The sequence below is a fragment of the Palaemon carinicauda genome, chromosome 5 (assembly GCF_036898095.1).
Source record: "Palaemon carinicauda isolate YSFRI2023 chromosome 5, ASM3689809v2, whole genome shotgun sequence".
Taxonomy (NCBI): domain Eukaryota; kingdom Metazoa; phylum Arthropoda; class Malacostraca; order Decapoda; family Palaemonidae; genus Palaemon; species Palaemon carinicauda.
In genome coordinates, this window is record NC_090729.1 from 166,447,299 (window position 1) to 166,473,860 (window position 26,562).

The following is a 26,562-nucleotide window of genomic DNA, read 5'->3' on the forward strand; positions in this document are numbered from 1 at the left end:
ACTCTTTCCAGTTCGTTGCCTACGATCTCTGATAAGCAAGGAATATCAAAAGATTTAGGCCAAGGACGAGAAGGCAGTTCATTTTTGGCCAGGAAACCAAGTTGAAGTGAACAACTGGCTTTTTCTGTAGAAAAGCCGATGTTCTTACTGAAGGCATGAAGTTCACTGACCCTTTTAGCCGAAGCCAAGCACACTAGGAAAAGTGTCTTGAGGGTGAGATCCTTCAGGGAGGCTGAATGTAATGGCTCAAACCTGTCTGACATGAGGAAACTTAGGACCACGTCTAAGTTCCATCCAGGAGTTGCCAAACGACGTTCCTTAGAGGTCTCGAAAGACTTAAGGAGATCTTGGAGATCTTTATTGTTGGAAAGATCTAAGCCTCTATGACGAAAGACCGAAGCCAACATGCTCCTGTAGCCCTTAATCGTGGGAGCTGAAAGGGAGCGAACATTTCTCAGATGTAAAAGAAAATCTGCGATTTGGGCTACAGAGGTACTGGACGAGGACACAGATGCTGACTTGCTCCAGTCTCGAAAGACTTCCCACTTCGACTGGTATACTCTAATGGTGGAAGCTCTCCTCGCTCTTGCAATCGCACTGGCTGCCTCCTTCGAAAAGCCTCGAGCTCTTGAGTCTCTCGATAGTCTGAAGGCAGTCAGACGAAGAGCGGGGAGGCTTTGATGAACATTCTTTACGTGGGGCTGACGTAATAGATCTACCCTTAGAGGAAGACTTCTTGGAAAGTCTACCAGCCATCGAAGTACCTCGGTGAACCATTCTCTCGCGGGCCAGAGGGGAGCAACCAACGTCAACCTTGTCCCTTCGTGAGAGGCGAACTTCTGCAGTACCTTGTTGACTATCTTGAATGGTGGGAATGCATATAAGTCCAGATGAGACCAATCTAGTAGAAATGCGTCTATGTGTATTGCTTCTGGATCTGGGACTGGAGAGCAATAGATTGGAAGCCTCTTGGTCATCGAGGTGGCAAAGAGGTCTATGGTGGGTTGACCCCAAGTCGCCCAAAGACTCTTGCACACGTCCTTGTGGAGGGTCCATTCCGTGGGAATCACCTGACTCCTCCGACTGAGACAGTCTGCCAAGACGTTCAAGTCCCCCTGGATAAATCTCGTTAACAGGGAGATGCCTCGATTTCTTGACCAAATGAGCAGGTCCCTTGCGATCTCGTACAGCGTGAGGGAGTGTGTGCCTCCTTGCTTGGAGATGTACGCCAAGGCTGTGGTATTGTCGGAGTTGACCTCTACCACTTTGTTTCGAAGGAGACTTTCGAATTTCATCAAGGCCAAGTGGACTGCCAATAGCTCCTTGCCGTTGATGTGCATGCTCCTCTGACTTGAGCTCCACAGACCTGAGCATTCCCGACCGTCCAGGGTCGCACCCCAACCCAAATCCGACGCGTCTGAGAACAACACGTGGTTTGGGTTCTTGACTGCTAGGGATAGTCCCTCTCTCAGACTGATATTGCTGTTCCACCATTTCAGGCATGCCTTTACTGGTTCGGAGACCGGGATTGATACCGTCTCTAACGTCTTGTCCTTGTTCCAGTGAAAGGCTAGATGGAACTGGAGAGGCCGAAGGTGTAGTCTTCCTAGCGAGACAAACTGCTCCAGGGATGATAGAGTTCCTACGAGACTCATCCAATTCCTGACTGAGCACCGTTCTCTCTTCAGCATTAGTTGGACTTTGAGCAGGGCTTGATCTATTCGGGTGGCAGACGGAAAAGCCCGAAAAACTGGACTGCGAATCTCCATCCCTAAATATAGAATAGTCTGGGATGGGATCAGTTGGGACTTTTCTAGGTTGACCAAAAGTCCCAATTCCTTGGTCAGACCCAACGTCCAATGAAGATCCTGCAGACAGCGAAGACTGGACGATGCCCTGAGAAGCCAGTCGTCCAAGTACAGGGAGGCTCGGATACCCGATAAATAGAGGAATTTTGCCACATTCCTCATGAGCCTCGTAAATACGAGAGGAGCAGGACTGAGGCCAAAGCACAGGGCCCGAAACTGGTATACCACATTCCTGAAAACAAACCTCAGAAACGGTTGGGAATCCGGGTGTATAGGAATGTGGAAGTACGCATCTCGTAGGTCGAGAGAGACCATCCAGTCTCCCTTTCTGACCATTGCTAAGACGGACTTCGTGGTCTCCATAGTGAACTTTGTTTTCGTAACAAAAACGTTGAGCGCACTGACGTCTAGCACCGGTCTCCAACCTCCTGTCTTCTTTGGGACTAGGAAGAGACGGTTGTAAAACCCCGGTGATTGAAGGTCCGAGACTTTCACCACCGCTCCCTTCTCTAGCAACAGAGACACTTCTTGGTTTAGGGCTTGTCTCTTTGACTCCTCTCGGTACCTGGGAGAGAGGTCTATGGGAGTTGTCACTAGAGGAGGTTTGCGTACAAACGGAATTTTGTACCCCTCTCTGAGCAACCGAACAGACTGTTGGTCTGCGCCCCTCTTCTCCCAGGCCTGCCAGAAGCTCAATCTGGCTCCTACCGCTGTCTGAGGCTGTGGCCAGTCAGACTCTGCCACGTGAGGACTTGGCTCCTCTCTTCTTACCTCTCTTTCCCTCGGCACGAGCGCTTCCCCTGCTGGGAGCTCTGCCACGAAAGGGCGGGATAAATCTGGATGCCGGGGTCTCGATCCTGGGTCTTACAGCAAAGGATGTAGAAGGAGTCCCTTTGCGAGCAGAGGACGCCATCAAGTCATGGGTGTCCTTCAGCAAAGGGAATCTCGCTTCTTTAAGACTCCCGACGTAAATGTGGAGGCGAGCTCATTGGAACCATCGCGGATGGCTTTATCCATACATGACATGATAAGTAAGGAAACATCTCTGTCAGCAGACGAGATTTTCCTACTTAAAGCTCCTAATGACCAGTCAAGAAAGTTGAATACTGTACTTCAAAGGCCCTGTATACGCCTTTAAGCAGATGGTCAAGGTCCAAGGAGGACCAACTAATCTTCGAGCGTCTCATGGCTAGGCGGCGGGGAGAGTCTACGAGGCTTGAGAAGTCACCCTGGGCAGAGGCAGGGACTCCCAAGCCGAGAACTTCTCCCGTGGCATACCAGACGCTCGATCTAGAAGAGAGCTTTGAAGGAGGGAAGGCAAAGGCCGCCTTCCCCAAACTCCTCCTGGTATCCAACCAGTCGCCTAAAAGTCATAAAGCCCTCTTGGAAGAGCGAGAAAGCACTAGCTTAGTAAAGGCTGGCATGTTAGCAGGTAAGCCTAGAGCAAACTCAGACGGTGGCGAACGAGGAGCAACGGTAACAAAGTGATCGGGAAAAAGATCCTTGAAAATCAACATGATTTTCTTAAAGTCCATCGAAGGAGGAACCGTCTTAGGTTCGTCTACATCTGAAGGATGATCATCATGATGAGGATCAGCAACGTCCTCATCTGAAGGATCTTCGTCCGACAACTGCTGAGTAACAAGCAAAGGGGAGACCTGCCTTGGCGGCAATGCTTGACACGCAGAGTCCACACGCACTGGTGCATCAGTAGCAGTCCAGGACGCTACGTCATGTAACTGCTTAACAGCCTGACTGTCAACAACAACAGGAGCGGGAGGACGCTCGACGTCAACTCGAGACTGCCTTGACTGCCTAGACTGAGCAGTCAAAACAACTCTTGACTGCGGTGCTTGACGCTCAGCGTCAAAACAAGTCAACTCCGCTGGTTGGCGAACGTCCTGAACGTCAACAAGAGCATTAGGAAGCGGCTGAACGTCCATATGCGGCTGAAAGTCAACACGGGACTGCATCGAGTGAGGCTCTACAAAGCGTGACTGACGTGACTTAGTAACGCCAACGTCAACAGGACGAGCAAAGGCTCGTTTGGGCGGCTGACGGCCAGGATCTCGATCAGCTAAGCGGCGAGGATCATCGTGAACCTTTTCAGCAGAATAGTCTTCCATAAGGGAGGCGAGCTTGATCTGCATGTCTTGCAGTACAACCCATTTAGGATCAACGGGAATGGGTGCGGTAAAAGACGAGGGTAACGTCTGTGACTGCAAAACCTTGCCTACACCAAGACTCTCGGAGCCTGTGTAACGTTTCTGCTTAGACGGCGAGCAGTCTTCCGATGACTGCAAAGGGTCAGAGCTGTCCCAATGGCTACAACCAGGACGCTGGACCTGTCCTGAAGGGACCGACTTTCGCTTTAAGGGCCTTGAAACCTTGCTCCACGGTTTCTTATGCGAAAAGCGTTCGGATGACGAGGAGAAAATGGTCTCTCTCGTCTTATGGTAGGGGCGGTCTTGATGAGACACGCCTGAAACCATAGAGGGAACGTCTGTTCGCTGATCAAGGCCTCTCGAACCCATAAGTCGTACGACATTACTTCTCCCCTGGGCTTGGGAGCTTGCAAGAGGTCCCGGACTAGGCGAACGACAGGCACGAACAGAAGAACCCTCGGTCGCAACACTGATAACACTTTGCGCACTAATCACTTTCCCACGATTTTCCACTGTGGCACTCTGACACTTTAATTCTTTAACGTCAGCCATGAGTTGATTACGATCTGTAGCTAACGACTCAACTCTTTCGCCCAAAGCATGAATGGCACGTAACATATCCCGCATTGATGGTTCCTGAGTGCTAGTAGAGGGTTCAAGCACAACTACTACAGGGGAAGGATTAGGTTCAGGGGCATGGGGAGAGGAAAAATCTACCGATCTAGAGGAACTTCTCCTCACCCTATCTCTCTCTAGCTTACGAGAATACTTGTCATATTCAAGCCAATCGAATTCCGAAAGGCCCACGCACTCCTCACACCGATCTCCTAATTGACAGGTTTTACCCCGACAATTAGAACACACAGTATGTGGGTCGAGAGAGGCCTTTGGAAGACGCCTATTGCAATCCCTAGCATTACACTTACGAAATCTAGGAATTCGAGAAGGGTCAGCCATTTTGAAAAAGTCAAAGAAAGTCCAAAAAACAATCCAAAGTCATCAACAATTAAATCTGTCCAAAAAAGAGTTCAAGAGTTTAAGTTGAGGATAAAACACCTGCACTGCGAAAGCTCAAACCAAAATGAAGTACTTCACCAAGTCTGTTGAAAAACTCCAGGTTATACAGCGAGTAATGGTACGTCTTGTCGTTCAGACCGACAGAGAAGAATTGAGGCTTGTTTACATGCATATGCGGTATCTGGCCGATAGTTGGCGCTGGTGGGCACACCCGCAACCTTCATAGCGATCGCTCGCGAGTTTTTGTGTGTTTTTCTGTCGAGCCGCTGGAGCAGCAGCTATTATATATTCACCGGCTAAGTTAAATATTTAAAATTGTATTTTTCCTAACATACAAACTGAAGCTCTTTACTATGGAGATACATTTTGGATACATCTGAAACTAGCTGTAACACTTTTAGCACAGTGTTACTCTCTTCCACTAGTTAGCGGGGGTAGTGGGGGGGGGAGACCCACTACTCTGCTCACACACTCAGTAGCCAACAATAGCGACTTTGCAATTGCTTTCTAGACTTCCTGGGGGTAGGTGACGGTGACCAAGAACTGTATGTGTAAAAATACTTCAGGTTTGTATGGTTAGGAAAAATACAAGCTATTTCGAAATTTGCCATTTGTTCTGGCACCTAATACATACCTTCCAGCTCTTTATTATGGAGATTCATGCTTAGCTGAGTGGAAGTCCACGATCAACTGACTGGTCCCTGACCTGGAATGTGACTCTTATGCTTTGTACGAGCAGTGGAGGAGTACACCCGATCTTCTCACTTACTCCCAATGAGAGATAACAGCCTGAGCAATTGTGCGAAAGTGTGACAACTAAACAATGTGACACTTCAAGGTAAGACTTCACTTGGCTATGCTTTTCTTACCTGGACGTTACCCGACTCCCACCTTACTGGAAGAAAGGGGACGTATATACAGTACCTATATTAGGATACATAAGGGGCGATGATACCCTTTTACAGTCAGGGGAGGTCAGCGTGCAGAGTTCCTCGGTTTGCTCAAGCTCCAAGAGAGGAGAGAACGAAAGGTGAAAGGCCAGTCCTTCGTCTATCATACTCGACTTACAACTGGGTAACATCTGCTCTCCACCGACTGCTACTTGTCCTACTAAGGAGCTGAAGAGAATGTGTTGAGCCTCCTGTGGGTTACATCTCACAGGTAGTGGGCAGTGAAAGCTGACTAACGTCACATTAAAGTTCTTTTGAATGCCAGAGATGTACTAATGCCCTGATGTCATAAGCTCTAGATCTACGGTCAAGAGGTAAGTCCGGTTGGAGGGCTCGTTTAATGACTTTCTTGATCCAGGAGTATATTGATTCCCCTGTAAACCCCCCCCCCCCCCCATTTGACTTTATCTTAAAGTTGAAAGTTGCGGGTTTTAGGTCTCCCATAAGACGACCTTCATCATCTCCTCGGGCGACCATGAGCCAGCTGGGACTATCACTAGCCCCATCTAACCTACCCTCCAGGCGCCACCCTGGGGAGTACCCCTGGTAGAAGGTCTCACACTATTCACGCCTTAGCGGGGACGCGAACTCGGGACCTCTGAAACAAAAGCTCGCGACGCTACCAACCTAGCTGCGCTGGGAAACAGTCTATTGATCTGTGGTCGATTTCAAGATCTTTAAGGTATTTTATCATGGCTGTTACAGGACATAATAACAGTTGATCTGGATGATTTGTTATAGTAGAGAGTTCTCAATCCACAAGAGCCCGAATCTAGGATCTGCTACGGCAGGATTTTGAATCTTGGCAATAAACCCAGGGATGTAAGTTGAGTGTCACTTGCACCCATCCTCTTGAATGGGCGATGTCAAGGACATAACATGTAGCTTCCTAACTCTATTTGCAGAGGCCAGGGCTAAGAGGAAAACCATCCTTAGATTCAGGTCATGTTCTAAATTCTGACTAGGAGGTTCAAAAGTTGCTCCTTTCAGGGACTGCAGTACTCGTACCCCATTCCACAAAGGTGGTCTGACTTCTGACTGAGGGCAAGATAACTTAAAACTACATATGAGGAAAGATAATTTAATCATGGGAAATGACGACTCCATTCAGTTTAAAAAGAGAAGCTTAAGGCTGAGCGACAGCCTTTCACTGCCGACACTGAACAGTTTTTCCTCCCTGAAGTATAAGAAAAATTCCACTATTGTTTGAATAGTGTCACTGAGCGAAGGGATGCCCCTTCCACTACACCATCCATAGAAGATAGTCCACTAAGCTTGGTAAACAGCAATAGATGACTCTCGGAGGTATCTGGCCATTCTCATTGCAACTGGTTATGAAAAACCTCATGCAGTGAAGACTTGCTGGATAACCTACAAGCATGAAGACATAGCGAAGCTACTCATCAGGAAAATCTGAACTAGTAGTTGTTTGAGTAACTCAGGAAATGGAGGAAGTTCCCTGGGTGCCTTTATGAGCAGATGTAGAACCTCAGGAAACCATTCTGCATACTGCCACATCAGAGCTATTAAGGTTATCTAGGTTTTGAGATAACCGAACTTTGTTCGGAAGCCTCCTTAATAGGTAGAAGGGGAGGGGGGACGCATAGACATCTAGGTTGTCCCCCGGGTGTTGAAAAGCGTCTCACCGGAACACTTGGGGATCTAATACTGGGGAGCATTACACAGGTAGTTTGTGGTTGAGACATCGCGAAAAGACTATTGTCGGTGAACCCCACAGTCAGAACTTTGTTGGCTTTCTCTCTTGATTCAAAAACTACTTGATGCCAACTATCCGAGTCTTCCTACTCATTTTGTTTTTTTTGCCTGCCAAGATGTTTCTCTAGCCCGTTATGAAAGGAGCTGAGAGGGTAACCGAGTTGTCTACCGTCCATTTAATTATCTCCACAGCCCGGTAGCAGGGGGCCTGAGAAAAAGTACCTCCTTGCTTGTTTATGTAAACCACCACCGTGGTGTTGTCACTCCTCAACACCATAGAGTGTCCTGAAAGGAGTTGGAAGTGTTTGAAAACTAAAAAGTCAGCTCTCATCTCTAGGAGGTTTATGTGACAGTGTTGCTCAGCTTCGAACCATAACCCGGAGGTGGTATGTCGCAACAGATGAGCACCCACCCTTCCTTTGATTTATCCATGCAGACTTGAATAAGTTAAGAAATGGTATAAACGATACTTTGTTAGTGTATTCGTACACTCTCAAGAGCGGCAGCTACAGTAGATGTCAGCTGATCTAATCACAGCCAAAAGTAAAACAAAAAGAAGTCAACAATACTCGATTTTTAAAACACACCCGAAATTTAAAAACAAAAGTACACGCTTTCTTAATGTGCAATTAACTATTTAAAGAGTAGCAATTTTCTAGAATAAAATGATGTTTCCCAAAAAATAGTGATTTGCTGATGAAATCGGATGCCGTATTTTTAGCTATGATTGAAATGGATGTAGATTCAGCATAATTTTTTCGTTTCTTATTTAATTGACACTAAGAAAACTAATTTTAGATTCTTCATCTAAATGTAAGTATTGTATAACACGGGGGGGGGGAGAGAGAGAGAGAGAGAGAGAGAGAGAGAGAGAGAGAGAGAGAGAGAGAGAGAGAGAGAGAGAGAGAGAGAGAGAGAGAGAGAGAGAGAGGGAGAGAGAATCAGCTGTTGTAATCAAATGGCGTGTTTTTGTTTCGTGAGAATTTCATCGCCACGACTACAGTATAACAACAACATACAGTAATGAACTTTACAGTATTATACAGACTACTGTAATATGATAAAGTAAAATATTTGTAATCTATTTTATATGAAATGGGGCTATTTTTTTTTTTAAATTTACATTTACGTATGTAAAAACTCTCTCTCTCTCTCTCTCTCTCTCTCTCTCTCTCTCTCTCTCTCTCTCTCTCTCTCTCTCTCTCTCTCTCGTAAATTGTTTTCCTGCTTTGCTACGTATGTATGATTTTATATAGATACGGTAAATAATATTTGTAATAACATATTTTATAAAAGCTTTTACTGTAATATCATTATTTATCACTTTCATCATGCGCGTTAAATGCCTTCGTTTGTTTACTGAGCGTACTTTATGACGCCGTCGTTTCAGGCGGTGTCATAAAGAAAAACATTTCATTTGGAAGTCCTAAGAAAAATTAAGTAAAACATTGGTAATAACAAAATCAACATACTTGTACTGAATAATCAATATAATCGATGCAAAAACTAACCTATACACAGATGTGTAAATGCGTTTGTTTCTTCATTATGATCAGAGATAAACGTAAAGAAAACATTGGTTGCCATTTTTTATCTTGCTTTTTGGCGTGTTTAGGAAACGCATGATATAAAGTCGCCTTTAATATTTGTGCCTGTTTTAGTTTAGGGTACTGTAGTACATGCATTAAGTGTTCTGTACATTAAAGGGTAGTTTGTTAACAGTACTACGTACAAGGGAAGGTTTTAAAAGTCTGAATATACATGTTAAATAAATAGGTAAATATGGTGTCACTACTTCGCGGATTTTCACCTATCGCGGTCGGGTCTGGAACCTATCTACCGCGATAAACGAGGGTTCACTGTAGTCAGAAATGCAAACTATACACAAGATAACCAGTTGGAAAAATATATGAATCATGTAGTGGATGAAAATTAAAATGTTATTTTCATTAGTAAAATAAATTTTTGAATATACTTACCCGGTGATCATATAGCTGTCAGCTCTGCTGCCCGACAGAAAAAACCTACGGACGGAATACGCCAGCGATCGCTATACAGGTGGGGGTGTACATCAACAGCGCCATCTGTCGAGCAGGTACTCAAGTACTCGATGTCAACACAGAACCAATTTTCTCCTCGGTCCACTGGGTCTCTATTGGGGAGGAAGGGTGGGTCCTTGAATTTATGATCACCGGGTAAGTATACAGTGAACCCTCGTTTATCGCGGTAGATAGGTTCCAGTCGCGGCCGCGATAGGTGAAAATCCGCGAAGTAGTGACACCATATTTACCTATTTATTCAACATGTATATTCAGACTTTTAAAACCTTCCCTTGTACGTAGTACTGTTAACAAACTACCCTTTAATGTACAGAACACTTAATGCATGTACTACAGTACCCTAAACTAAAACAGGCACAAATATTAAAAGTGATTTTATATCATGCATTTCCTAAACATGCTAAAAAGCACGATAAAAAATGGCAACCAATGTTTTGTTTACATTTATCTCTGATCATAATGTAGAAACAAACTGGAGGTAGAGCTTTGCTTATTACCCAGACATATTTCCCATACTTTTCCCTTAGAACTACATCACATCTTCCTACTTTAGATATATAGATATATATATATATATATATATATATATATATATATATATATATATATATGTGTGTGTGTGTGTGTGTGTGTGTGTATATATATATATATATATATATATATATATATATATATATATATATATATATATATATATATATTTATATGTATACACATATACATACCTACATATATACATAAATACATGCATACATATATATATATATATATATATTACTGTATATACAGTATATGGGTGATGGAAAAAATCCGCGAAGTGGTGAATCCGCGATGGTCGAACCGCGAAGTAGCGAGGGTTCACTGTATTCAAAAATTTATTTTACTAATGAAAATAACATTTTTCAATATTAAACTTACCCGGTGATCATATAGCTGATTCACACCCAGGGGGGTGGATAGAGACCAGCATATATGTTAACATTAAGAGCTAAGTATTTCGTATTTCATTTTAGCAGTTATTCAAAATAACAAACATAAAATTAATAAGTACCTGGTAAGGAAGTCGACTTGAACAATTACTCTGCCTTTTTAAGTACGTCTTCCTTACTGAGCCTCGCGATCCTCACAAGATGCTGAGCGACTCCTAGGAGCTGAAGTATGAAGGGTTGCAACCCATACTAAAGAACCTCATCAAAACCTCTAATCTAGGCGCTTCTCAAGAAAGAATTTGACCACCCGCCAAATCAACCAGGATGCGAAAGGCTTCTTAGCCTTCCGGACAACCCAAAAAACAACAATAAAAAACATTTCAAGAGAAAGATTAAAAAGGTTATGGGATTATGGGAATGTAGTGGTTGAGCCCTCACCCACTACTGCACTCGCTGCTACGAATGGTCCCAGGGTGTAGCAGTTCTCGTAAAGAGACTGGACATCTTTAAGGTGAAATGATGCGAACACTGACTTGCTTCTCCAATAGGTTGCATCCATTACACTCTGCAGAGATCTGTTTTGTTTGAAGGCCACTGAAGTCGCGACAGCTCTAACTTCATGTGTCCTTACCTTCAGCAAAGCATGGTCCTCCTCATTCAGATGGGAATGAGCTTCTCGAATCAAAAGTCTGATATAATAAGAAACTGCATTCTTCGACATAGGTAAAGAAGGTTTCTTAATGGCGCACCATAAAGCTTCTGACTGGCCACGTAATGGTTTAGTACGTTTCAAATAGTACTTGAGAGCTCTTACAGGGCATAGTACTCTTTCTTGTTCATTTCCAACCAAATTAGAAAGGCTTGGAATCCCAAACGATTTGGGCCAAGGACGAGAAGGAAGTTCGTTTTTGGCTAAAAAACCAAGCTGTAAGGAACATGTAGCCGTTTCAGATGTAAATCCAATGTTCCTGCTGAAGGCGTGTATCTCACTGACTCTTTTAGCTGTTGCTAAGCAGACGAGGAAAAGAGTCTTCAAAGTGAGATCTTTAAAAGAGGCTGATTGAAGTGGTTCGAACCTTGCTGACATAAGGAAACTTAGTACCACGTCTAAGTTCCAACCTGGTGTGGCCAACCGACGCTCCTTCGAGGTCTCAAAAGACTTAAGGAGGTCCTGTAGATCTTTGTTGTTGGAAAGATCTAAGCCTCTGTGACGGAAGACTGTTGCCAACATGCTTCTGTAACCTTTGATCGTGGGAGCTGAAAGGGATCTTTCCTTCCTTAGGTATAAAAGGAAGTCAGCTATCTGAGTTACAGAGGTACTGGTTGAGGATACTGATTTTGACTTGCACCAGCTTCGGAAGACTTCCCACTTCGACTGGTAGACTTTGAGAGTGGATGTCCTCCTTGCTCTAGCAATCGCTCTGGCTGCCTCCTTCGAAAAGCCTCTAGCTCTCGAGAGTCTTTCGATAGTCTGAAGGCAGTCAGACGAAGAGCGTGGAGGCTTGGGTGTACCTTCTTTACATGCGGCTGACGCAGAAGGTCCACTCTTAGAGGAAGTGTTCTGGGAACGTCTACTAGCCATTGCAGTACCTCGGTGAACCATTCTCTCGCGGGCCAGAGGGGAGCAACCAACGTCAACCTTGTCCCTTCGTGAGAGGCGAACTTCTGCAGTACTCTGTTGACAATCTTGAACGGGGGGAACGCATAAAGGTCTAGATGGGACCAATCCAGAAGAAAGGCATCTATGTGAACTGCTGCTGGGTCCGGAATCGGTGAGCAATAAATTGGGAGCCTCTTGGTCATCGAGGTTGCGAACAGATCTATGGTAGGCTGACCCCATAAGGCCCATAGTCTGTTGCAAACATTCTTGTGAAGGGTCCACTCTGTTGGGATGATTTGACCCTTCCGGCTGAGGCGATCTGCCATGACATTCATGTCGCCTTGAATGAACCTCGTTACTAGGGATATGTTTCGATCTCTTGACCAGGTGAGGAGGTCCCTTGTGATCTCGTACAACGTCATCGAATGAGTCCCTCCTTGCTTGGAGATGTACGCCAAGGCTGTGGTGTTGTCGGAGTTCACCTCCACCACCTTGCCTAGAAGGAGGGACTTGAAGCTTCTCAAGGCCAGATGAACTGCCAGTAGCTCCTTGCAGTTGATGTGCAGCGTTCTTTGATCCGCATTCCACGTGCCCGAGCATTCCCGACCGTCCAATGTCGCACCCCAGCCCGTGTCCGATGCGTCCGAGAAGAGAAGGAGGTCGGGGGTCTGAACAGCCAGTGGCAGACCCTCCTTGAGGAGAATGTTGTTCTTCCACCAAGTCAGTGAAGACTTCATCTTCTCGGAAATAGGAACCGAGACCGCTTCTAGCGTCTTGTCCTTTCTCCAGTGAGCAGCTCGGTGAAACTGAAGGGGTCGGAGGTGGAGTCTCCCTAACGCGATGAACTGGTCCAGTGATGAAAGCGTCCCTATCAGACTCATCCACTGTCTGACTGAACATCGGTCCTTCTTCAGCATGGACTGGATGAATTCTTGGGCTTGACTGATTCTGGGGGCCGACGGAAAAGCCCGAAAAGCTTGACTCTGAATCTCCATTCCTAGGTATACTATAGTTTGGGATGGGACGAGTTGGGACTTTTCCAAACTGACCAGGAGACCCAATTCCTTGGTCAGATCTAGAGTCCACTGTAGATTCTCCAGACAGCGACGACTTGACGAAGCTCTTAAAAGCCAGTCGTCCAAATAGAGGGAGGCTCTGATGTTTGCTAAATGCAGGAATTTGGCAATATTCCTCATCAGTTTGGTAAAAACTAGAGGTGCCGTGCTTAGGCCAAAGCCCAGGGCTTGGAACTGGTATACAGTGAACCCTCGTTTATCGCGGTAGATAGGTTCCAGTCGCGGCCGCGATAGGTGAAAATCCGCGAAGTAGTGACACCCTATTTACCTATTTATTCAACATGTATATTCAGACTTTTAAAACCTTCCCTTGTACGTAGTACTGTTAACAAACTACCCTTTAATGTACAGAACACTTAATGCATGTACTACAGTACCCTAAACTAAAACAGGCACAAATATTAAAGGTGATTTTATATCATGCATTTCCTAAACACGCTAAAAAGCACGATAAAAAATGGCAACCAATGTTTTGTTTACATTTATCTCTGATCATAATGAAGAAACAAACTGGAGGTAGAGCTTTGCTTATTACCCAGACATATTTCCCATACTTTTCCCTTAGAACTACATCACATCTTCCTACTTTAGATATATATATATATATATATATATATATACAGTATATATATATATATATATATATATATATATATATATAATATATATATATATGTATATATATATATATATATATATATATATATATATATGTGTGTGTGTATATATATATATATATATATATATATATTTATATGTATACACATATACATACCTACATATATACATAAATACATGCATACATATATATATATATTACTGTATATATATGGGTTATGGAAAAAATCCGCGAAGTGGTGAATCCGCGATGGTCGAACCGCGAAGTAGCGAGGGTTCACTGTACAACCTTCCCGAAAACGAACCTTAGAAAAGGTTGGGAATCTGGGTGGATGGGGACGTGAAAGTAAGCGTCCTTTAGGTCTAACGAGACTATCCAGTCTTCCTTCCTGACCGATGCTAGAACTGACCTTGTCGTCTCCATGGTGAACGTCTGCTTTGTGACAAAGACATTCAGAGCACTGACGTCTAGCACCGGTCTCCACCCTCCTGTCTTCTTCGGCACTAAGAAGAGGCGATTGTAGAAGCCCGGGGATTGATGGTCCCGGACTATGACTACCGCTCCCTTTTGTAGTAAGAGAGACACCTCTTGCTGTAAAGCTTGTCTCTTGTCCTCCTCTCTGTACCTGGGAGAGAGGTCGATGGGAGTTGTTGCTAGAGGGGGCTTGCGCAAGAATGGAATCCTGTACCCCTCCCTGAGTAACTTCACAGACTGTGCGTCTGCGCCCCTGTTCTCCCAGGCCTGCCAGTAGTTCTTGAGCCTGGCTCCCACTGCTGTCTGAAGAAGGTGGCAGTCAGACTCTGCCTCTAGAGGACTTGGAACCCTTCTTCTTGCTCCCACGTTGACTTCCGGCACGAGCACCTCCTCTGCTGGAGGCTCTGCCACGAAAGGGCGGAATGAACCTTGACGCTGGAGTGTCCATCCTGGGTCTAGGCACGGAGGGCAAAGGGGTGGCTTTGCGTGCGAATGACGCCACCAGGTCATGAGTGTCTTTCTGGATCAAGGAGGCGGCAATCTCCTTGATCAACTCTTCAGGGAAGAGACACTTCGAGAGGGGAGCAAACATAAGCTCCGACTTTTGACATGGGGTGACTCCAGCTGACAAGAAGGAGCAAAGGTGATCCCGCTTCTTGAGGACCCCGGACACGAAAGAAGCCGCAAGCTCACTAGAACCATCCCGAATGGCTTTGTCCATGCAGGACATAATGAGCATGGAAGTTTCCTTATCAGAAGGGGAGGTCTTCCTGCTCAACGCTCCCAAACACCAGTCCAAGAAGTTAAAGACTTCGAATGCACGGAAAACTCCCTTCATAAGATGGTCCATATCCGAAGGAGTCCAGCAAATCTTGGAGCGTCTCATAGCCAGCCTGCGGGGAGAGTCTACCAGACTTGAGAAGTCGCCCTGGGCAGAGGCAGGAACTCCCAAGCCGAGAACTTCTCCCGTGGCATACCAGACGCTAGATCTGGAAGCAAGCTTGGCCGGGGGAAACATGAAGGATGTCTTCCCAAGTTGCTTTTTGGACTGCAACCACTTTCTCAGTACCCTTAAAGCTCTCTTGGACGAGCGAGCGAGTACGAGCTTCGTAAAGGCAGGTGCTGGTGACTGCATGCAAAAGCGAACTCAGAGGGAGGCGAGCGTGGTGCTGCAGACACAAACTGATCCGGATATAAATCCTTGAACAGCGCAAGCACTTTCCTAAAGTCTAAGGAGGGAGGCGTGGTCTTGGGTTCGTCGATGTCCGAGTGTTGGTCGTCAAGATGTGCAGCTTCGTCATCATCAGAGATTCCATCGTTTGAATGTTGAGGAGGAAGAGGCAACGGAGTAGGTAAAAGCTGGACGGCTGAGTCCGGCAGCACGGGTGCATGTGTGGCTGCACTGGACCCAACGTCATGCCACTGTTGGTCAGTCTGAGAACTGGCAACAACCATAGCTGAGTGGGTGCGCAAAGCGTCTACTCCCGACTGTGGAAGGATAGCGGAGACCACCGTGGGTTGCGGAGGCTGACGCACCGCGTCAAAACACGGCAGCTTAACTCCACCCTCCTGTTGTTGTGGTAGCTCACGAACGGCAACGGAGGGTTCCGTGCGTCTGTGAACGTCAGCATGCGTCTGGCAGGGTCGACTGCGCATGGGTGGAGGAGCTCTCACAGCTGGAGTGTGGGAGCAGGCAGCCTCAGCGTCTGCTGGGCGCACAACCATGGTAGGTTGTAGGCTAACGGGTGCAGCGTCAACCTTCTCCGCACGAAACTCCTGCATAACAGCAGCTAACTGAGTCTGCATAGACTGCAGCAAAGACCACTTAGGGTCTACAAAAGCGGGTGCGGCAACAGACGGAGTTACTGTCTGTTGTGACTTAGGGTCTACAACAGCGGGTGCGGCAACAGACGGAGTTACTGCCTGTTGCGGTACCACTTTGCCTCTCTTAGGAGGTGTGCAGTCGTCGGAGGACTGCAGCGAGTCCGAACTGACCCAGTGGCTACACCTGGGCCGTTGGACTTGCTCGGAAGGGACCTTACGTTTAAGAGGCCGTGAGACCTTGGTCCATCGTTTCTGTCGAGAAACCTCTTCCGCAGACGAGGAATGAACGGGCTCACTCGTCTTCTTGTGGGTGGGACGATCTAGGAAAGATACGTCCGAAACCACGGAGGGAACGTCTGTCCGCTGATTAAAGCCTGTCGAACCCTTTGGTCGTACGACATTGCTTCTCCCCTGGGCTTGGGAGCTTGCAAGAGGTCCCGGACTGGGAGGACGACAGGCACGAACAGACGCACCCTCATGCGTAACACTGACACTTTTCACTGCACTGACACTCACTTCACTTCCCACTGCACTTTTACCTTTCAACTCCCTGACGTCAGCCATGAGTTGATTGCGGTCATTCGCCAATGACTCGACTCTCTCACCTAGAGCCTGGATGGCACGCATCATATCTGCCATTGAAGGTTGATGAGAGCTAGCAGGGGGGTCGGGTGCAACCACTACAGGGGAAGGAATAGGTTGTGGGGCATGGGGAGAGGAAAAATCAATTGAGCGAGACGAACTCCTCCTGATCCTATCCTTCTCTAGCCTACGTGCATATTTAAGGAATTCTTGAAAATCGAATTCCGAAAGCCCAACGCATTCCTCACATCGATCTTCCAATTGACAGGCTTTACCCCTACAATTGGAACAAATGGTGTGCGGATCGATAGAGGCCTTCGGAAGACGCCTTGAACAGTCCCTAGCGCTACACTTCCTGTACTTGGGGACTTGAGAAGGGTCAGACATCTTGAATTAGTCAAAGGGGGGAATTCAAAATCTATCCAAGTCGTCAACAAATAATCCAAAATCCAATAAAAGAATGCAAGGAAGTATTGAAGATAACTTCTGCACAGCGATAGCTAATAACCAGAAATGAATACTTCACCAAATAACGTGAAAATCAATCCAGAAAACAAGAGCGTATTTAGTAGGTCTTGCCGGTGGCACGACAGAGAGAAAATTGGTTCTGTCTGTGTTGACATCGAGTACTTGAGTACCTGCTCGACAGATGGCGCTGTTGATGTACACCCCCACCTGTATAGCGATCGCTGGCGTATTCCGTCCGTAGGTTTTTTCTGTCGGGCAGCAGAGCTGACAGCTATATGATCACCGGGTAAGTTTAATATTGAGAAATACAATTCTCTATGATTCACTTCATGTCCAAATGGTTTTTGCTTTGCTGTGGCTCGCTTCACTCGCATATAATCATAATCTCACAGCTCCTATGTTCTGGCATGCGGTATGTGAATGTGCTGCGCACACCAGCCCCGTGGGTCCCTATTTCGGAGATGATTTTAATTTTTATTTTATTATTATTATTTTCTTTTTCTTTTTTTTAACCTTCACATGAGCAACAGTAGCTATACATTGAACGGAGGGAATTTTCATCATGATCAACTGCTGACATAGAATAAATTACACTAAATTTCAAAACAAATTGTACTTCCCTCTTGGTGATGTCTTTTTGTGAAGGTGGCAAAGTTCAAACTGAAGGGGATGATGGAAAAAAAATGGGGTTAATGTCTAGGAGAGGGCCGCATGAAGATATCAGTGATATTCAATGTATTTTTACTAGAATGTGTAGGAATGTATGTAAATAGTGGTATACGAGTGAGATAATTTAGTGAAATTCAATAACAGTCGAAATATCGACGATCAAACTCACGCTACCCTTGTCTTCCTCCCAGAATTTTTCTAAGTCTGTTGTTATTGTTGACTGTCTTGTTTTTAGCTTAAATGAGCCCTGTAACTACTATAATCCGCAGACAAAATAGTCCACTATGACGTCTTAAGGCCGATTCACACGAGCCGTTTTCTTTCTGACAGGCTGGCCAGTGGCTAACCGCCGTCGAAGTGTTGTACATTCACACGAGGCGTTCAGTATTCGTTTACCGGTGCGCGGTTTTCATTGTTTACTTAGACACCGTCACGTGAGGATCAAGTAAATTACGATAATTTTGACACTATATGATGTTGGTTGATAACTGTGTTGATAAAATAAGTTATGCAACTTCATTATACTTTATGCACCATGCCAAGAATATTAAAATCATGATAAATTCACCTGTTCTATTTAATGCCTCTCCAGTCATTTTCCATATCTTTTATTTAAGTAAATTATTTCTATACATCTTGTTTGCCATGTCAAACATCTCCTCATAGGCTACCCTTGAACAAGTTCAATTAAACTCTCATACATGGTGTCAATTACAAACTAACTCTAATTTTTATGAATATCGTATGAGGAAAAGTCGAGGTTGTAGGCCACGAAACGAACGGGTACGATATAGATCCTCGTTCACACGAAACACCACCTCTCAGCCATTTCTTATTGCGTACTCCAGTTTTGCTAGCAATTAAAGAATCGTGTATAAACAGGTTGTGTTTTTCAAAATTTTCATGCGATGTCTAGAACGATTTCATCTACATTGGGTTAAGAGAGGACGTGAAGTTTCGATGTTCATTACTGGTAATAGTAATATTGAATGGAGGTGAATATTTACTAATTAAGTAGCCTAGGCTTACCTAATCTCATTGGCCCTGTGAAACACACCAGTACAATAATAGGATTTTATTATAGTTACGGACGGGGATATATAATTTTACCCATATTAAGACTTAATTTCCTGTAGTGGCAGTCTGACAACTAGGGTTTCAAACTCCCTCTCAGGTAACCAAATTTCCTTTAGGTTATGTCTAGGAAAGGGCCGCATGAAGATATCAGTGATATTCAATTTATTTTTACTAGAATGTGTAGGAATGTATGTAAATAGTGGTATACGAGTGAGATAATTTAGTGAAATTCAATAATAGTCGAAATATCGACGATCAAACTCACGCTACTCTTGTCTTCCTCCCAGATTTTTTCGAAGTCTGTTGTTATTGTTGACTGTGTCTTGTTCTTAGCTCAAATGAGCCCTGTAACCACTATAACCCGCAGAAAAACTAGTTCAGTATGACGTCTTGGCCAATAACAGTGCGACAAAACATTTTCTTACCCAGCCATTTCATTTCGTTCTTAGACATGGAGGCCATAGCGAGCACGTCATCTGATATTGCACAAGAAGTTGAAATTCCAGTTTCTTGTGCTGTCTGTTTCTTAAGTTACGGTGAATTTGTTTTAGCCTATTCGGGGAATATTGAAAAACTAGTGGATTTGTGCCAGGGACACAATTTAATTTTGCAAAATAAAAATTGTCCTGCATGTCAAGGAACCTTCGCAACGGTTCACGTTTTCCTCAAAGCAGCAGCACATCTTTAACAACCAACAGTTTAAGGTAAGCTTCATTAATTTATGGAGTATATTATAATGGTGATAGTATAACTATGTATACAGCAGTACCATCACTTTGGATTTGGTTTGATGGATGTGTTAGGTAGTGTCCTTAAGGGGGGGTCGCAGGGGGGGGCGGAACCACCCCCCCCGGTAGGCCTAGGTAGGGATACAGGGCCCCTAGGCTAGGTTAGGTGGGTGTATTAGGTTCGGTGTTGCCCTGAAAATCACTGTGGCCTTAAGGGGGGTCGCAGGGGGGGAGCCCCCCCCCCCAGTAGGCCTAGGTAGGGGTACAGGCCCCCAGGGTAGGTTAGGTGGGTGTATTAGGTTCGGTGTTGCCCTGAAAATCACTGTGGCCTTAAGGGGGGTCGCAGGGGGGGAGCCCCCCCCCAGTAGGCCTAGGTAGGGGTACAGGCCCCCAGGGTAGGTTAGGTGGGTGTATTAGGTTCGGTGTTGCCCTGAAAATCACTGTGGCCTTAAGGGGGGTCGCAGGGGGGGAGCCCCCCCCCAGTAGGCCTAGGTAGGGGTACAGGGCCCCAGGGTAGGTTAGGTGGGTGTATTAGGTTCGGTGTTGCCCTGAAAATCACTGTGGCCTTAAGGGGGGTCGCAGGGGGGGGAGCCCCCCCCCCCCAGTAGGCCTAGGTAGGGGTACAGGCCCCCAGGGTAGGTTAGGTGGTTGTATTAGGTTCGGTGTTGCCCTGAAAATCACTGTGGCCTTAAGGGGGGTCGCAGGGGGGGAGCCCCCCCCAGTAGGCCTAGGTAGGGGTACAGGCCCCCAGGGTAGGTTAGGTGGTTGTATTAGGTTCGGTAGTGCCCCGAAAAATCACTTTTCTCCTCCTCCCCCCACCCAAAAAAACCCGCTTCCCACTGGGGTCCCCCATAATTGTAGTAGTAGGTTTATACTTACATTTTATGTGTAAGAGTTAAGTCTTAGTTTCTTTTCAATTCATTTCCTCATGTTTCTATGCGATGTGCAACAATGATCTGGTTATTTTTTGCCGTTTTTCGTCGTTAATACTTGAAAAACGGGTGCGGCCTTCTCCTAGACATTTACCTTACTTTAAGACAATGAACATAAAAAATTAAAGGATATCAAAAAAGGCAGAAGCTAAAACTTAGTAAGACTCACGAATCGTGCCATGCCTTCTGTGTACTCTGCCACGGTTTTCTTCAAATCATCCATTCTAAAGTTAAAATTTACATTGGACTTTTTCTGCGACATGATTTCACTTGAATAAATGTTGCCCAGTCGTGTTCAACTTCTAGAAAATATTTCTTTTTTTTTTCTGCCCAGGCCTTTAAACACTAAAAGTCTTCAGCAAAAGGCTCAAGGATTAACCTTAGAGCAATGATAATTAAGCAACAAGATAGAGGCTTAGAGCAATGGCAACTGAAATTAAACTGAATGCGACCGTTGCGATGGCGACTAAAGATCTAATAAATGATAGATTACAGATTTTGTTTAGATTTATCGAAAACTTAAGTAAACTAGGTTTTCGTTCCCCATGATATTGAAAGGCACACCATGCAATAGTATTATAATTAGTTATGATATGCCCCTTATAGTGAGATTCCATGTAGAATAATGTAAGATATTTATTCATCTTATTTTACTTTAATGGCTGTTTCCCTGGTCCTCATACACACGGATGATGGAAACTAATATGCACTACTGGTTGTATAATGGGAAGATACTTTAGAGAGGGGTGTCTTGAGAGCAAATGTGAATAATACAGTACTGAAGCTATGGTGACCTGTAAGGAAGGTATCTACTATAAGTCAAGAGAAAGGATGTGAGGCTTAAATTAAGAATAAGCTAAAATCAACCTGGGGAAGTAAAATGGGTTAGCGAGAGTGGTATATGATAAGAAAATGCTCATCAAGTTAAAAGTCAAAGTAAGACCAGTGTTAATGTATGGGACAGTATGAATCGAAAACGTGGGCTCTAAGACGAAAAGAGGAACCTAAGTTTGGGAGAACAGAGATGAGAATGCTGATGTGTATTATGGGAATGTCACTGCTTGAAATATTGTGAAATAATAAGAATAGCAGGCGCGTTAAAGATTACTGAAGTTGTAAAAATGTTCCGAGACTCACGACCGAGATTGTGAGGGCATGGGTTGAGGATAGGTGGTAGGGACTAGGGAATGAGAGAGTGAGGACTAAAGGGCTTGGGACGTTGGGAGGAACCTGCTAGGAGAAAAGATCGAGAGGGTGACCGTGGCAGTAAGCAAGAATTACGTGATGAGATAAGGTGATTGATGATATGGAGAGAAGAGGGTAGATAGAAGAGGATACCTTTGGTAGAGGGTATAAAAGATGGCGCATCAGGCAACTGCCCCTTAATATCTTGTCTTTCGTATGCCTAGTGGGAGCTTATTGTAAGTCTTGAGTCCGATTATATGAAAGCTTTAGAACCTTTGGTAGAGGTAGCCTACCTCTTGGGATTCTCTACTGAATCCAATGGCTGCACGATGAATAGCAATTCTCTAAAATATTTTGGAATTGGGCGTCCGGATCTGACAACTTGGTGAGTCATTGCACACATCTAATACTCTATTCTGGCTTTACAATGCAGCCAGTGTAATTCAGTTAGTATAAAAGTAATCCTTTCGTGGGTAGGACTGTGGGACACCTTTTATCAATCTTGCTCCCTTGTTTATTAAGCTTTGTAATTTCTTAAGTCGCACTTTGGGTCGAATGTAATAGACAGACTTGCAGTAGTCAATCCTAGTAGTAACAGACTTAATCATAAGTCTCTTGACAAAATAATGAACTTTATTACAACAGCAATGTTTCTTATGTGATTTATCAGTGATTCTTACATTATTCATTTGAGCACTGAGACGCAAATCACAGTCAAGTGATATACCTATGGTCTCGAACTCTACTATATATCTGAACCAAAATGTTATTATTAATTCGTAAATCAACCAAGTTTCTTAAGTTGTATTTCTTCGTCCCCAATTATTGCATCATGTGCTAATTTTTGCTTGTTCTCTATCAATCGATTCTGCAATTACAGGTCTATCCTCAGGAGATGGAATTAGTGCAAAGAGATTACTCTAATCTGTATACGCAGCAAACATTTTTCAAGGTCAAACCACATATCAGGTGTATAAAGTAAGAAAAGTAATAGGCAAAGAACAATACCCTGGAGTACACCAGATCTCATATTTCTATACTTCCTATGGTGCCCATCAACAACACCTTTTAGTAATCTATTACTTGAAAATTAAAATATTATACTAAGCATAGACCCATCTAGATCAACCTGTTTAAGTTTGATAACAAAGACAGCTCTAAATGAAGGTCAATCATACGAACTTCCTGGCCATAATCAACGGATTTCTTCACAACAATTGGAAATTGTAAGAAGGGCACCACATTTTCCGATGACCTCTTGAAAGCCCAACTGCAAACTAGAAAACAGATGATTACCTTCAGCATGCCTGGATATTTACTTAATCTACTTTAAGGGTTACTGCTTTCCTGGCCCTATCACGTAGGCGAACCTACTCTCTAAATGACCTACAAAATCAGTTCATTGTTTAGCCTGCATTATTTGGTATTTTGCATACACACTGCATAACTGGTGTTTATTGTCAAATTCACATAAGCAAAGCACTTAAAGAACAAGAAATCTTCGGCTTTTCCTTTAACGAAATATTTCTTATTTATTAAATATCGAATTTGATTTTTTTTTTACCCAGACTGAATATTTACATAGCCGTAATTTATAACATCCTTGGTATTTATAGCCCATATTTTCTGCTAACCTTTTAAATTCCAAATCATAGGCTTGGCAATTTCTTGCATTCACTATACTACTGTATTATCTGTTGTGAGTTATATTCCTTGGTGGTGTGATTTCATGAACATTTCCCCCATTTTATCATGTCTTGAACTTGTAATCTTTTTAAAAATATCCATATCTTTGACAGTGACAGCAGGTGATCATGTATGTTATAAGTAACCCGTCGCAACATAACTGTCACCATTATCACGAATATAGCTCTTTGAACTTCAGGATCACGTTCCAACAAGCAATGGGTACTCCCATTTGCACAACTTTTCTTGAAAACCAGACTTAATCTTCTCATCTACATTTTGAATCCGGTCTCGACGACGATTTCTTTGAATCAAAGCCTTTAATACTACATCTTCATTGTATTTATTGCATATCAATATTTTAGCTCTTAATTTCCCAATTTTCTCGTTTCGGTGTCGACAACCATGGTTTGAATCTTGTTTGCTGTTTCATGTCTGATGTTTTCCGTCAGCAAAATTTCCATTCCCGTTTGAGGTCGACTTCATATTAAGAATTTCCATTTCCTACAGTGCACTTTCAACCTCATTTCTCTTGGAGGTAATTGTAGTTGATGTTTTAGTTTATTTAATTACTAGTATTTTTCCCCTTAAGTAAAGAAAACAGAATTTGTGTCGATGAACAGAAAAATAAGGATGAAGCCTGAAAATAAATATTGAAACAGGAAAATAAATAATTCAGTGGTACGAATATCAATGCATAATGCAGTGGTATAAATATCAATGTATAATGCAGATACACATACTGAAGAGAGTGAGAACATATGATTCGAGTAAGATAGATCAAATGCTAATTGCAAATGATATAGAACATAATATCCTAAAATATATATATATATATATATATATATATATATATATATATATATATATATATATATATATATATATATATATATATATATATATATATATATATATATAGCTTTAATGAGCCGATATCTAAGAAATATCAATTATAAATACATATGCACAAACGCCGCATAACTTCTTATTACTAATATCTGCCATTTTCTTACATGAAAACGTTTCTTCAAATTTATGGTAGAAATGGCCAATAACTTCAGAGCTCCGGAGAATAGTTCTTTACAGAATTCACGAAAGCTGCTCATAAAAATTACTGGATAATTTTGACACATCGCGTGTATTACAACCAAACTTTTTTAATCAACTAAAATTTCGAAGGCCACGAATTTTACTTAAGCTATAGCTTACCGAATTTGCTGTGGAAATAAAGAAAAAAATTTGTCAATGGACAATATAATTCTTCATATTATTTGAAGTTTTCTTTTATTGAAGGAAAATTTTTTATAATAGGTTACTATTCTGTAATAGAGGACAACTCATTTAACATAATAAATTGTAATTATTCAATTATTTATGAATACCCTTTACATATTTTCATGGACTCGTCTTTCATAGAGATATATTAGAATTTATCTTAAGCGTTCTAGTTACGTAGGCCTACACGTGTATTATTGACAGTATATACCTGTGATATATATATATATAAATATATATATATATATATATATATATATATATATATATATATATATATATATATATATATATATATATATATATATATATACACACACACACACACACACACACACATTTATATATATATATATATATATATATATATATATATATATATATATATATATATATATATATATATATAGTGTGTGTGTGTGTTCATATATGTAATGAGCAAATGAAAACAAGGAAAACTATAAACATAATTGATTCTTATAGGCATTAAGACTGAATTGACGGAAGTCAATAACCTGAGAGAATATGCGAATTACAAATTAAATTGTGTAAGAGAGGTAGTCAGATCTGTGAAATAGAATTGGAAGAAAAGAGGAATGCCAATGGTATCCAAATTAGGAATATACGAGGGCATTGGCATGTCTATTATTTTTCCGTACACACGAAAATTCAACGCTAATTGCAAATAAGATAAAAAACGTGTTTTACCTGCACATGATGAGTAACGGAGATTGAAGAGGCGAATTTTGACGTTTGTAAATAGGAAGAGATGGGTTATTGTTTTAATGTGGCTTGACCACCTGGAAAGGATGCATGGTAATAAGGTATGGAAAAGGGTACATTATTCAGAAGAATTATAAGTGGGAACAGAGAAAGAATTGCAAAGGCTCGATGGATTGAGAGGAAGAAGTATAAGATTGGAACGCCTTTCAAAAGATGAAGCTAAAAATGCAAGCTGGAACTAGGTGGATAACAGTGTGCTTGGGAGGTCTGATGATAAGTTGACTTATGAAGCACCTCATTTTTTTAAAGCTTTGTGTTCAATGATATGTCTGATAGGACCAGGAAAGCAGTCGCAAAGTAACCAAACAATAACGACTCAAGCTAGGGCTGTACAGTGCTTTTTCTCCCGAAATAGAATCCCCTATTGTTGAGAAATAAATATTGATCTAAACCCAAAACAGGAATATGGCACTCGAGTAATCTCTCTTATACATTTCTAATCATGTCCTGCCATTCAACTCCCAATATTCTTCTGAGGACTTTGTTCTCAAATTACAAAATCTATTAGAGATCGCTTCATTGTCATACCACGACTCATGTCCATACATTAATACAGATCTCACCAAACTGATATATAGCCTGATTATTATATGTAATCTCAGGAAATTTGATTCCAAATTTTTCTTAACCTAGCCATTGTCTAATTTGCCTTTTTTCAATCTTTCACTAAACTCCTATTCTAATTACCCTGTTTAGGAGATCATGATTGCTAAATACTTAACTGATTTTACCTCATTAATTTTGTTCTCCTTACAATTATATTTTCACAAAGAAATAAGTTTCCTTGACAAGTTCTTTTCCAACAATGTGTTCCCATCCAGAATCATTAATTACAAACTTAGAACATTTCTTGATAATATATCTTATCCTCGGTCAAAAAAGTTTGGTCCCCCAAAGAAACTTAAAATCTTCGTCAAAAATACCTTATCTTCATGA

General features: G+C 43.0%; 1 protein-coding gene across 1 annotated transcript in view; it reads right to left on the reverse strand.

Moving 5' to 3' along the window:
- LOC137640652 (immunoglobulin G-binding protein H-like) overlaps positions 1-21,153 on the reverse strand; it is a 92,297-nt gene extending 71,144 nt beyond the window's left edge. Inside the window, exon 1 of the mRNA XM_068373150.1 lies at positions 20,864-21,153. Coding sequence (XP_068229251.1) covers positions 20,864-20,956 — 93 coding nt within the window. The 5' untranslated portion in view covers positions 20,957-21,153. The remainder of the gene's footprint in view (positions 1-20,863) is intronic.
- Between the last annotated feature and the right edge of the window lie 5,409 nt (positions 21,154-26,562).